Raw genomic sequence first — 14,303 nt, forward strand, 5'->3', positions numbered from 1 at the left:
GAAAAAGATATATATATATTTGCAAACACCGACAGAATAAATAAAAGGTAGAATTCTACCATGTTGCTAAAACAGTGAATATATGCAGGCATATAGATACATGGCAGTAATCAGGCGTACTCCTGAGATGCTAACCCTATCTAAGTGTACCTAAATGTATCTAGCATGTATGTAGGGTGTAAAGCCAGGAAGCCCCTAGGAGAGAGACAACCCCATTACCTGATGGGAAAGAACAAAGGACCCCGTCTTGGTTTCGATTTGGACACACCACAAGGGATGTCAGACCACTGTGTTTGTCAGCATAGAAGTTTCTCCTCTGGTTGCCCAGGGAAGATACTCTTCTTTTATACCAGAAAGGTACCCTCAAGGGTCCTACCTAGATGTGTAATGGTGCTGTGGGCCTGGCGATAGCGGTGACTTTTGTACAGAGTTATTATACAGAAGATGGTAATCCTGCAGGCAGGGGATTAAGATATGATACTAAAATAATCCTCATGCATAATAAATGAGACTGGTCTTCGATGAAAAACACACAACATTTATTCGGCACGTAACTAGGTAAAAGATCAGCGCTAGAGCCGTTCTGTAGAGGAAGATAGGATAAATGTAGGTAAAATGTTGTGCAGCTACCTAGGCCTATATTGGGGTACATCTGAGCTCATAACAACAGCCAGCACAAATAGGGGTTACAAATAAGGGATCCCCTCTTACCTGAGGAGGATTTTCTCTACTACCTCGGACCTCTTTGTTTTGTAGGTGAATACAAAAGAAAACGACTCAGGCAATCCATCAAATAAGAGCCAAAACTCCAACGTTGGTGGCGCCATGTCGTATGGCTTAAACCAGTGTGGTAAAACTGTGCGTTTGACAGACAATATAAACGTTGGGATGGTGTGAGTCTTATTCCCTGCACCCCCTCGGGAGATGTTGGCCTATAGTCCTGCTAACTCACAGTGCACCATCCAAACCCCTAACCTTACAGGGTAACAAATGTGTGTGTAACTTCAGAACATGACAACCGTGATACCCCAAGAAAATCATGGTGACAGATCGAGAACCTTTTTGTTTGGACTTTCATGCATAACAAAGAAAATACACAAGAAATACAAAAACTGCAGTTTCAATATTTAATGAAAAAGTGAGATTCTTTAGTAAACTATGTGTGCTGCAATTAGTAATAGAATGAAACATATCACCATAATTAGAAAAAAAAGAATGGTGGAGAGAATGAATAGCTCAATCATCGTGCTGAAACAATTAATATATGCTATCATATATGTAGTGGAATGTTATGTGCTTCTACCTAATGTTCCCTAACCTAATTTAGCCTAGAGTCGGTGATCTACCAAGAATCCCTGCTGGGTGATCCAACTTCCCATTACCTGTGGGCAAGTATCATAAGGCTGTCCGTCTGGGTGTAGAGCGGGACATCCCTCGTGGAGCGGACAGGAATCAGCTGAGCTGGAGTTCTAACATACAGCAACCTCAAAATGTCAGCAGAGTGCTCCTCTGATTTTAACGAGGAAGTGAAGCCATATATATAATAAACAGTGCCCATGTCAGCATATCAAGGTCTTTGAAAGGCCTTAAATGTTTACCTCTGAGAGAGTCCACAACGCCAATGGAGCCACTCACAGTTGAGGTATGGTATTGTATCCCTTGGCAAAGCACTCCCTCTCCCCTTTTTGGGGAAGGATCCAGTAGGTAGGCCTTGTAGTCTCAGAGACCCCTCTGAGAGAGTCCACTGCGTAAAGGGAGACTCTCGCAACGGAGTTGGGGGAATGATACTACTTCCCCTGGGATCACAGCTTACTGGGCTTTGGACGCAGCTTTTACTCGTCTACCGGTTTTTCCCTCACGCAGATGTCCTTATTGTTTGTCTCGACCTAACATGTTACTATGTAGCTATGCTCTAATACTGTGTAACCTTTGTAACGATGTAACCTGCAACTATGGTCTGATACTCATGTAAGGCGCTCTGAGACCTCCGGGTCTAGCCAGTGCTATATAAAACCTTTCAAATAAATAAATAAAAGGTTAGTTAGATAGCATCTTCGCCTACTGGGCAACAGTAAGTCTTGATAGTTGTGCAGTGAACTCTATACATTGTACTGAATGTTCAAGGTGTCATGATTGTGCGCCTACCAAAGTGAAATTTAAGCAAATGCCGTTTGGGAGAATCCTATCCTGCACTGACACATATACAAATGTATGTCAAAAGCCATCATGTTGTAGAAAGAAGTCAACTTAAGAAACGTGAGCATAAAGATGCCTTTGTTTCAAGTCAGTCCACATGACAACTGTACACCACTCCACTCCAGTCTACTCCACACTAAACCACTCTACACTATCTGCACCACTTTACACTACTCTATTCCACTCTACTCCACGACACTCTCCCTCACTGCACCGTATAACAATCCACTATACGACACTCCACCGTACGACATTCTACTCCATGATATTCCGCACCGTATAACAATCCACTATACGACACTCCATCGTACGACACTCTACTCCATGACACTCCACTCTATTCAACTTCACACCACTCTAAGATATTCCACAACCCTCCACTCCATGACTCTTTACACTACTGCACTCTTCAACACTCAACTCCACTCTACGAAACTCTACTCTACGACACTCCACTCCACGCCACTCTCCTCTACGCCCCTTACATTTAGCTATGCTGTACAACAGTCACACTGGTGTGCAACATGACTAAGACACATTGGCAAAGCCAACAGCTCTTGCATAGGTGAGACCTATTGGCTTTGCCAATGTTCCCTATATTCTACAAGAAGAAGTACACCACGTCAAACAGCCATAGGTTATCAATATTCATCAGGGGGTCTCAATATGTTGAATCTGTGGGAAATCTCTATGAAGTTTACCCAGAGTGAACAGTTTGCAGTGCATTAAGAATCATTGTTCTGAAATATTGTCGTACAGGTACCACATGGCATATGTGAGCGATGGTTGTTGGAGCCCTGCAAGACCCACAGTCTTCTTCACCACCAAGCTGGATGGAACCCTCGATGTCTGGGACTTCCTCTTCAAACAGAATGACCCCTCGCTGAGTCTGAAGGTTATCCAAACCCTTTTTCTGTGTATTGATTGCTCAATGTATGATCTTGTTCTTATGCGCTATATCTAGCATATGCATCCAGGTGCTCTGCTAAGTTCAATTTTTACAAATCACATAATAGCGGCTACACCTTATCTTTTTTTTTCCAGACTTTTCCCTGACAGAATCCAAGGATAATATATGGTTCTTTTTTCTGTTTTAAGTGTTGATGTCAACTCCGTTGTTCATTCAGCACTAGATATGTATTATCTGTCCTAATTTAAGTATTTTCTGAAGAAGCCCTCTTGAAGGGATATTCAGGGAAAAAATATGGGTCTATCCTTCCTTGACATTGATATTTATACTCTCACTGGCTATCCCTGAGGCGCCCAGATATGCCTTTGCATGTTGCCTACAAACAGCAGGGGGAATGTCACTCGCACTGGAACAGGGTTGTGCTCTGAAGCTGGGGTGTCCGGATCTCTACTAAGTGATGAAACTCCTTCAAGAAGATGGCTTGGAAGTGGAAAGATTCGTGCAAGGCGTACCATTCTGTGAACACACAGAGGAAATGGTTGGGAGGTGGGTGGTTTCATCCCCCCTTGCTATTTTATGAAGTACTATCCAGAAATTAGTTGTAATTACTTTGACATGCAGGGAACAAATACAGCAAGTACCAAAGTCTGCTTTTAATTAGACAGATATATAGACAGGCTACACATGTGCACATACACACAGGCACGCACACACACACACGCACACACGCGCGCACGCACACACACACACACACACACACACACACACACACACACACTCTCTCTCGGGTGGAAAAATCACAAATATTTTTCCTGAATCTGTGGAAATATTTTGTACCCAAAATTGCATTTCTTTATGGTTTTTAGTCTGCAAGTGCAATAGATTTTCTGTTGCAGTAAGTTTGGCGATAGAAACTCGCACATTGGCATTACCAGGAGAACAGTGGTGATTATTAGGAAAGTAATTAGCAACCACAAGTCATAACTTTGTGGGGATTTACATAGTCAACTAATGGCAGACATCCTCTCACAGTCGCAGTGACAGGTTATAATCCCAACCTCCAGAGCCTACACATATGTGCCTGGAGATTGAGCAGGGCAACCTGAATTCTTATTCTCTACCCCCTGAAATGGTGGATGTTGCTTTATGTTCTAGCAAACATTCCACCAAAACTGTTTATTCTGTACGATGGGCCAAATTTGTTAACTGCTGTGCAGGCAAATCCCTAGATCCTCTTCAGGCTTACCTGTCTTCTTGCCTTCACACTGGCCCTGAAGGGCAGCGTTGTAGCTCCTGTTAAATGTTGTTTGTCAACCTTATTGACTTTTTCACGTTTATCTAATCAACCATTTCTTTTTAAATCTCTCATGGTTTTGAGATGTCTGAAAGAGGTCAAAAACAAGTACCACTCCCTTTATTATGCTACAATGCCAGCTCAATTTGGTTCTTACTTTCCTAATGGGTTCCCCGTTTGAACCTTTGCATAGTTGTCCATTACGTTTGCTAATGTTTATGACAATTTTCTTAATCACTATCGCAGGAAGGCAAGTGAGCGAACTTCAACCATTAAGTGTGCAACCTCCCTTCACCTCTTTCTTCCCTGACAGGCTGGTATTACAAATGAGGGAGAAGTCAGCTTCTACGTTGGCCGAACACGTGAGTTGAGACTGAATGATCAACCCCAGCAGGCCACCATCCCTGTGATGGCAGCAAATTCGTAGTGGATAGCAATTTATGACCTTCCCATTAATATTCAGGAGAGAGACCAAAATGTGACCCACAGCGATTCAACCAACTTATTAATACATAGGTTTATTCATAAAATATAATAGGACTCGCAAAAGGCCTGGGGCAATTTGCGACCACTTTTGATGAGTGCTATTTTAGTACATCTGATCCATAGCTCTTTATATTAGCGCTCTGTGCGCCTTAAACCATGGTCTTCTGTGCGGGAAACAGCCTTTACCACAAAGGCTTTTCTACGCGTTACGTTTACAACGGTACACTTACCTCGTAAACATCTTTACAACGCGTATTGCTTCCACGACCGTCTTTACCACGCAAGCAACGTCTTCACGGAACGTCTTCTTCCTCATCCGATTCAGTCCTTTTTTAGTGTCGGTGAAGACGTGAGAAAAAGGCAAAAAACAGAAAAAAGGGCGCTGGGGGGGGGTGTCTCCCCCCCAAAAAAAAATGTGTGGTAAAGGAATAATCGAGGTAAAGAATATGCGTAGAAAAATCATTCCATTGTAACGCATGCGTGGTAAAGGCATGCGTTGCAACGGAATGCGTAGTAACTACATATATTCATTCTGTGCTAAGTTCTGCACGCGATCTGCCCTCTAGATCCTGCTCCTCACTATGCCCAGGTGTTGCAAGCTATTTCTCAGTCTCCATGGACCCTGTGCTCTTTGCACTATCTATGTACCCTAACCCTGTACAGAAGGTTAAAAAGATACTCTGATTGGGCTTTGACAAGGATACAGCAATGGAAACATGGAAACGATCTTTCTCTATACCGATTTGCTCCAAAATGACAATTCTATAGGGAACATAGCTGAGTAGGACAGAGTACCTTCATAAATGAGTGGATTTGTAGAAGAGAAATTTACATTTGATTATGTCTACGCATTGAAAACTTGATTTCTTTATCGTTCCTCATGCGAACATTTGAATATGAGACCAGAAGATTATCAGAGGTGGCAAACTTACATTGGATTGCTGCCATAAGCGATGGGCCTGATGAATCTGCAATAGTGGGAGATGTTTAAAATTAGTGAGCTGTCACTTACCCGTAATAGCGTCCATACCTGCTTTAATGCGTATTGTGCTTTGTTGTGACATAAAGTGTTCACTGAAATTCGATAGTATATGCCCTGTCGCGTTTTGTCGCATTCATACAGGTTTTCTTATTTCAATCCTTCTTTGGGGCAGGTGTGTGATGAACCTCTCTACAGCCTGCGCATTCAGGATAATGGCCGCATTATCGCCTGCGGCTCCAAGCTAGGGACCACAACGCTGCTAGAATTCTCCTCTGGACTCTGGACCCTACAGAGGAACGAGAAGAACCTAGCCACAACAGTAAGATTTGTTTCAGACTTTTTCTGTGTTTGAGCATATATGCTAATCTCTTGATGCATGAGGTGCACCTCAAATCTATGCTGCAACCATATCTTACTTATTCAGATGTTTTGTGTAAGGGACACCACTGGCCGTACTACAGAAGGGGCCCCAGGGGGAGCAATGGGTCTTTGCGCCCACTTTACGCGTCCCCGGAGCTCTTTGGGATTATAGAAGGAGGCGCAGATGCTTGTGCAAAGTTTTTAGGACGGATGTGGACATCAGAACTAAACTACTAGCAGAAAAACGGACCATGTAGGTTCTTGATATTTTACCTGGAACTTGTAAATTGTTTATTAATCTTTAGCATCAAATCTTATTAACAATATATGTACACATTTTAAAATCTTTCTAACCCATTTTTATAACACATATTTTTATTGCAATAATCAATTTTTAAATCTTGTGATTTATGGTTTTATTGTGATATGCTTTTATGACATTTACTGTCGAATAAAGCTTGAGTTGACTGACTGACTGGCTTGTGCATCCCCTTCTAAAATACCAATAGCGCTGGCTCACTTAATGTGCCAGTGCTACCTTTAGAGGGTATTCCTTCATTTGCATAGTGGAGTGCCCTATGCAAATGAGGCAAGTCCTTTGACTCTGTGCGCGCGACATATTACAAACAGGGGCGCAGAGTCCAAACAGCCAGCAGGAGGCGCAATGACAGTGCGCCATTTAAAAGGTGGCGCACAGTCAGTGCGCCATTTAAAAGGTGGTGCACTGTCAGTGCGCCTCCTGAGAGCAAGTGGCAGGGGGTAAATTGGGTCCCATGGACCCCCCAGTCATCCCCATGCAGGCGGGTGCAGTCACTGACTGCACCCGCCTGCAACGGGATCTCTAATCCCCTTTGAAAGTGCAGGCGGTTGCTGCCTGCACAGTGAAAACACAGGTGTTTCACTTGTGAATGTCACCCAAAGTGAAGTTAACCAGTGGCTTAAGTAGGCTGATCCACTGTCTATTGCTGTATGCTCTAGTGGGTGGAAGCAACATGTGAATGACACAACAACAGACAGATGGATGAAGAGAGTTGTCTGAATGCCCTTGTAAGTACTTATATTGTACATATAATTTTTGTAAAATCAAAAGGTCTTGGATGGTGCCAGACCTAAAAAGAAATTGCTTTATTTAAAAGCAGTCACAGACATGGTGGTCTGCTGACCACACCAGGCCACTATGCCTGTGAATCTAACCAAGTGTAGTGGGTTTCAATTTGTGACCTACCTCAAGCATATTAATGAGGTAGGTCGAATTACACCTACTACTAATGAGTGTTTTCTGAACTAACCTATTAAGATAAGTTTGTTTCCAAAATACCAGTGCATTTGGTAGAAGTTGTGGTGCGAATTGCACTCACTTCCACCAGATCCATTTTAGTGGATTCCTAATAAGAAATTGTAGATTGTAAATTTTTATTCAACAGAGTTTACAATTTCTTATTAGGAATTTTTGTATATCAGGCCCCTAATTCTTGCTCAGAAAGAATGAATACCGAAACGTGTGGCTCTTCTTTTGGGACTAATCTTCGAGAGAAATGGCTGCTTGTAGGAAAGTGAGTTTTATGCAGTGAGGCTGGTTAGGCATTACTAAGCAATACTCTCACAATACCCCCCAAAATGTCCTGTGAATTCACAATAATAAATCCCTAACTCAGTCCTGGTAGTGTAGCATAGAGCAGACAGGCTTTACTAGAGGAACATGTGTTAAACATTTGAGAGTACCAACATGGATGATATATAATTGACACGACTCGAAAGAAATCCAACACCAATGTATAAACATAAAAGCAGATTTGTATATAAATTTAGACACCAAAATTAACACAATTTTATGAGTATATCTGGAGTTATGGGTTTTGGAAAAACAATAAATCAGTTCAATTTACTACTGCAAAACTTAAACGTTGCGGTCGATGGAGAAAATCACTAGTGACAATCTGTCACTTGGAGGTCAAGTTCAGTAGAAACCATGAGATGGGAGGACATGGGGGTATGGTGATGCGGGCCCCAGGACCAGGCCACAACAGTCGGTGAATTCTGACTGGCTCGTAGGGCCCGGGTGCAGAGTTTTTCTGGCTGTCCCTGGTGCTGAAGCGGGAGCCGTGGATGAGCTGGATTTGCCGCTTATACGTTGTTGGTGAGGAAAATGGATGCAATAACACAACAACAGGTCCACTTTTCCCTTGAGGAACAGCATTGAACAAAGGTAGTGGGTCCATGAGTGTGCTTTACCTCGAGCTGCAGGGGACTAGTGCCTCTAGTCCAAGGGAGTTCTGCAGTTGCATTTACCTCTCAGAGGGGGTCCTCTTTCCTGGGGAACCGGTCTCTAGGTTCAGAACAAGTCGCAGTCGTGCAGTTGCAGAGTGGTTGTCACAGGTGCAGGGTATCGTGCCTTTCAATTTGTGAAGGTCGCGAAGTCTCAGATTCAGATCTCTTCTTTGTCCTTTGTTGCAAGTCAAATCAGATCTGATGTTCTGGTGCCTAGAATTAAGGGTGTTAGGGGTGTGGGCGTAAGTAGTTAATATGCTACTAGCCCCAGCAGCTAATCCGCCCCTGAAGTGACCACATCCGGGGTTGGTGTCACCTTTGCTACCCAGAAGCCTCTATCCTCCCACTTTTAAAAATGGCAGAAATCTTCTTCGGCTGTACAGACCAGGTTGCCCACCTCAGGGGTGTGGCTAACCTGGGGGTATACATCTCCTGTCTGTGAAACAACCTTTACAACGCAGTCATTACATCGCACTACATTTACAATGCAGTCATTACATCACAACATCCTTTACAACGCGTATCACTACAACGCAGCCATTACATTGCATGTCACTACAACGCATGACACTATAACGTATGTCACTACAATGCAGGCATTACATCGCGTGGCATTACAGCGCATATCATTACAACGCATAGTACCCCTACACTATCCAACACTTACCCTACTGTTGCACCCCCTGGAGTTAGAATAGTAATTTTTACCCCTACACTATCCAACACTTACCTTAAATGCAATGTAATGGTATGCGTTGTAATGGTATGCGTTGTAAAGGTATAATGCGATGTAATGGAATGCGTTATAAATGTAGTTTAAAAAAATGTGTTGTAGTGGCATGCGATGTAAATGTATGCGTTGTAAAGAATATTGCCTTGCTAAATATTGTCGATGACCTCCACTGGTCCCTCGACAATGGTGAGTCCTGCCTACTTATTCTCCTTGACCTCTCTGCTGCCTTTGATACAGTTAACCATTATTCCTTACTTAACTCACTTAAAGCTCGATTTGGCCTTAATGGTCTGGTCTTCAAATGATTCTCCTCTTATCTCCAACACAGAACACAACAAATCAAATTCAATGACTGCCTCTCGAACTCTACACCTGTCTCCCTAGGCGTCCCTCAGGGCGCTATTCTCTTCCTTTCTCTCTTTATCTTCTTTATGGAACCCCTTACCCTTATTCTGAAACAAGCAGGAATCAACTACCACCTCTTTGCTGATGACACCCAACTTTACTACAAGATTAGATCCCACTCGGATGTACTCCATTTTAACAATTCCTTGAATAAGATCCAATCCTGGTTTTTCTCCAGCTACCTCAAACTTAACCCTAAAGAAAACAGAAATCATTCTCTTCTCTCCTAAAAACAACCAGCTCCCCATCCAAGGCTCGCTCTCTGACCTTAATAGCCTTAACTGCATGCTCTCCTTATCAAACTCAGTGAAATCGTTTGGTTTCACTATTGACAACAAACTTACTTTTAACGACCACATAAAAGCTCAGCTAAAGGAGCTCTCTTCACACTCTGACATCTTTAAAAAATCAAACCCTTCATTCCATCTGACGACTTTAAATGGGTTGTCCAATCTCTAGTTCTCTCCAAAATTGACAATGGTAACGCTATCCTCTCCGGAACCCCCAAAGTACACCTTGCCCCCTTAGATCTGTGCTCAACCTAGCTGCCAGGCTAATCACTGACTGTAAACGTTTTGAACACATCTCCCCAGCCCTCGAAGCCCTCAATTGGCTAACCATTGAAGGAAGATCCTCCTATAAGACTGCATGCATAACACACAAAGCCCTTCACCAACAAACCCCATTGTACCTTACGAACAAACTCAAAATAGCGGGCTGCTCCCGACCGATGAGAAGCACTAATGCTCTACTCCTCGTCCTCCCCCGTTAAAAAAGAAAATCACACAATCTCGTTCCTTCTCCGGGAATGCCCCGTTCATCTGGAATGCTCTCCCTAGTGACTTGCGCTGTAACACCTCCTACCTCAGCTTAAAAAAGACCTCAAATTTCACTTTCTCAACAAATATTAGGGTCCTTAACCTCGCCTTTGACCCTTCATCCAACCTCCACCAATCGGTTCCATCCCACCATCCTCCTGACTTTCCCCTCTCCCCCCAACCTTTCCTTCGAATATGCACCCTCTAATCTCCTCCCCCTCCATCTATGACCCCTACCCCGGCCCCTCCTTGAATCTCCCTCAGACGTTACTTCCTTTCTCCCCAAACTGTTCGCTCCCATCTATATTTATAATTTATTTTTATTTTCCCGCCAACCAGCCTTGAAATTTTATTCTCCTCTGCACACAACTATGAGCTGTATATTGTGTTCTTGTCATCGTACTAAAACAGCTTCTCTTGATAGCCTCTCCTCATGTAAATTGCCTTTTTGCTAGTTTAATATTGTTTTTTTATGTAAAATTGTCTTTCTTGATATCCCCTCCTCATGTAAATAGCTTTTTGTCTATTTGTCAATTAAATAAAGTTTTTATCTTGCCTTCTATGTTTTTATCCTATTGAACATCTGTTCCTACTGTAACGATCAATGCTCATATAAAGCGCTCTGATACCCCCGGGTCCAGCCAGCGCTATATAAAACCTTTCAAATAAATAAGTGCTGAAGGTTAAGAAAAGGTCTTTTTATTGTTTGTTTATATAGACTCGATGGCCTACAGAAATGGATAGGAAACAAATAAACCACATTGTAAATTGTGTCACTAATGGCCTAAATGTAGGGGCTACGAACGTCACTGCCTTGATGGCGGATTTGGTGGTATCTCCTGCAATAAAATGGATACTTCTAGTAAGAAAGGCTGCAAATATCTGCTGAAGGAAACATAGTTAACAAATATATCATCTGAATACTAGCTTATTTGTCAGGTCCTGCAACCTAGGATGCAAGGCATTATATATCCTTACAAAGATTCTCTTAGCAGGAAACCTATCCCCTAGTTAGGAGCTTGCCTAAAAACATAAAAGTTGTAATGAAATTAGTTGTGTTTCTTGACCACATGAAGCCAGATTGCAGTCTCCTCAACCAATGAAATGTGTCTGGTATTTGAGTGTTTATCTACTGTTAGAGCTTGGTGAGGACTAGCTGAATGTCAACTATATATTATATAAAATCATAGAATCATAAAATGGAGCGCGTTCATTTTCACATTATGGTGCACCTTTGCCACAAAGGGGAATTATCAGTGCTTCCAGTTTAGGTCTCATTGTAGAGTGGGTAAAGATTTCAAGGAGGTACTTTCCTTTGAGACTGGCTAGAGGATTCCCTTTGTACCTTCCCTCCCTCTCCCTAAATACTTAAGGCACATTGATAATGTCAAGCAACTCGGAGATGATTTTGATGGGCCTCTTCTGTCCATATTCTATTTAGTTTTTGGACATTGTTCAGTTGTCTTACAATTTTCTGGAACCTCCTTGGATTCCACATCTCTCCCTTTAGCAATGGGTCTGTGGGGTAGTAGTCCCCTGTCTTTCTAAATTCTACAAAAGCGAAATTTCCTTCAGAAACTTCATGCTTTTGCTACCAGTGTCAAGTTATCATTGGTGTCTTTAGAAATACAGATACCCATCTCAGACATTTCTAGGACAGTGACATGGTCTGCCCATCATGCATTTTAGAAACATTACTCGCTTGACACATCTTCATGCAGATCTGCAGCCTTCTGTGAGCATGTTCTTCTCACTGCTTTTGCTTGACGTCTGGTCACGAGCATGCCACCTTCCCCTGTTAATATTTCATAGCAGTAAAATTGTGTTCCCTGCCACTTGGGGATAAAGGATGGCAAGATAATGAAGTGATACAACCTTGCATGTTGAAGGAATCACATATGGCATGAACTGCTATGACTTCCGGCAAAGGTAGGTAGAAGCGCATGTGCAAGTGCGTGTGTGCAGGGTGGCATAGTTATTCATGGACACATTATTTTTAAAAGCTGTTCTATGTTGCCTGCTGACAAACCTATACCTTTTTTGGGGAAGAAGTGAGAGCAAAGGACTACATGCCCCAGATTTACTAAGATGGAGTCCTTTCCTATTAGCAAGAACCTGCTTTTGGTGTATTTAAATAGTAGTTATATACCATCTGGGACTTTACCAAAACATGACTTCACGTACAGCTATTTCCATCTTTGCAGAAGCATAACCTATGGCTTGGAACACTGTTATACTTTAGCTGGTGCGATAAAATATCTCCGAAAGCTCCATCAATGGGATAGCACAAAATATGTGACTACCTCACACAAAGGATATGCATTTGAGAGACCACTTTTTTTTTAGATCTAGTTTCTTGTTCTTCTTCAACTTCCTCTTCTGTGGTGATCCAGCTAGCATATCCAACATTGCGAAGTACTTGACAGATGCGGCTCCAATGATGGCTACATAAAAAAACAAATCTAAGCGAGTAATAGAGTTTGAATGGCTGGATGCAGTATGGCTGGTGGAGCAGAGGCAGAACCTCTGCCACATCAGTCTGGATAGTCTGCCTAATTAGATAATTTCTGCAGTGTTGGCTTGTGTTATCAGAGGACTCTCTCTGTGTTTCTCCTGCCTCTTTCTCTATTTCAAAAAGAACTGTTGATGGACATAATGCAGAACAATGTCATACATTCACCCCAGTACAGAGATCTGGGCCTAAGTCCATAGTTTTTTTGCCCCCCTTGCCATTCCAGTTTGAACACAGCCATATGCAAATAAGTCTTGACCCTGCTCCTTAATGGGAACAGTCCAGCCCGAACTTCTAAACCACGTCCTCTCTGGACTGGAAACAAGCATGGTAGGACCGGTTTTCGGGGTTTCACCCCTCATCAGCCAGGCAATCTTGACTCCAGTGGAATGCAGAGCACGGGACCCAGGTCTGGGCATACCCGTCCCACTTGGGGTGACATATGCAAAAAGAACAATTGATGAATAGAATGCAGAACAATGTCATACATTCACCCCAGTACAGAGATCGGGCCTAAATCCATCGTTTTTACTCCCCATGCCATTCCAGTTTGAACACAGCCATATGCAAATCAGTCTTGACCCTGCTCCCTGTTGGAACAGTCCAGTCTGAACTGCCAATACAAGTCCTCCCTGGACTGGAAACAAGCATCCTAGGACCGGTTTTGGGGTTTCACCTCTCATCAGCCAGGGTAGCTTGACTTCAGTGGCATGGAGAGCACAGGACCCATGTCTGGGCATACCCATCCCACTAGGGGTGACTAATTCAAAAAGAACAGTTGATGAACAGAATGCAGAACAATGTTATACAGTTACCCCAGTACAGCGACCTGGGCCTAAATCCATCTTTTTTTTGCTCCTCATGCCATTCCAGTTTTAACACACCCATATGCAAATCAGTCTTGCCCCTGCTCCCTGTGGGAACAGTACAGCCCGAACTGCCAGGCAAAGTTCTCCCTGGACAGGAAATAGGCATCCTAGGACCGGTTTCGTGGTTTCACCCCTCATCAGCCAGGCTAGCTTGACTCCATTGGCATGGAGAGCATGGTACTCACATCTGGGCATACCCGGCCCATTCGGGGTGATAAATGCAAAAAGAACAATTGATGGACAGGACAAGATGCTTGTTACCGGTCCACGGAGGACCTGGCCTGGGAGTTCGGGCTGGACTGTTCCCATGAGGCACAGGGTCAAGGCTGATTTGCATATGGCTGGGTCCAAACTGGGGTGGCGAAGTGAGCTTAAGAAGGATGATGGATTCAACTCAGATCTGCGACTGGGGGTAAGTGTCTGAAAAGTTGCAGCCCTCTGTCCATCATCTCCTTGTGTTTGCTGTGTTC

General features: G+C 43.2%; 1 protein-coding gene across 3 annotated transcripts in view; it reads left to right on the forward strand.

Moving 5' to 3' along the window:
• Window positions 1–14,303, forward strand: part of DNAI2 (dynein axonemal intermediate chain 2) — a 315,671-nt gene that overhangs the window by 164,024 nt on the left and 137,344 nt on the right. For all 3 annotated transcript variants that reach the window (XM_085617361.1, XM_085617360.1, XM_085617362.1), the window contains exons 10-11: window positions 2,956–3,091; window positions 6,041–6,187. In XM_085617361.1, the coding sequence (XP_085473487.1) occupies window positions 2,956–3,091; window positions 6,041–6,187 (283 nt within the window). The remainder of the gene's footprint in view (window positions 1–2,955; window positions 3,092–6,040; window positions 6,188–14,303) is intronic.

The sequence above is a fragment of the Triturus cristatus genome, chromosome 7, assembly GCF_964204655.1.
Source record: "Triturus cristatus chromosome 7, aTriCri1.1, whole genome shotgun sequence".
NCBI lineage: Eukaryota > Metazoa > Chordata > Amphibia > Caudata > Salamandridae > Triturus > Triturus cristatus.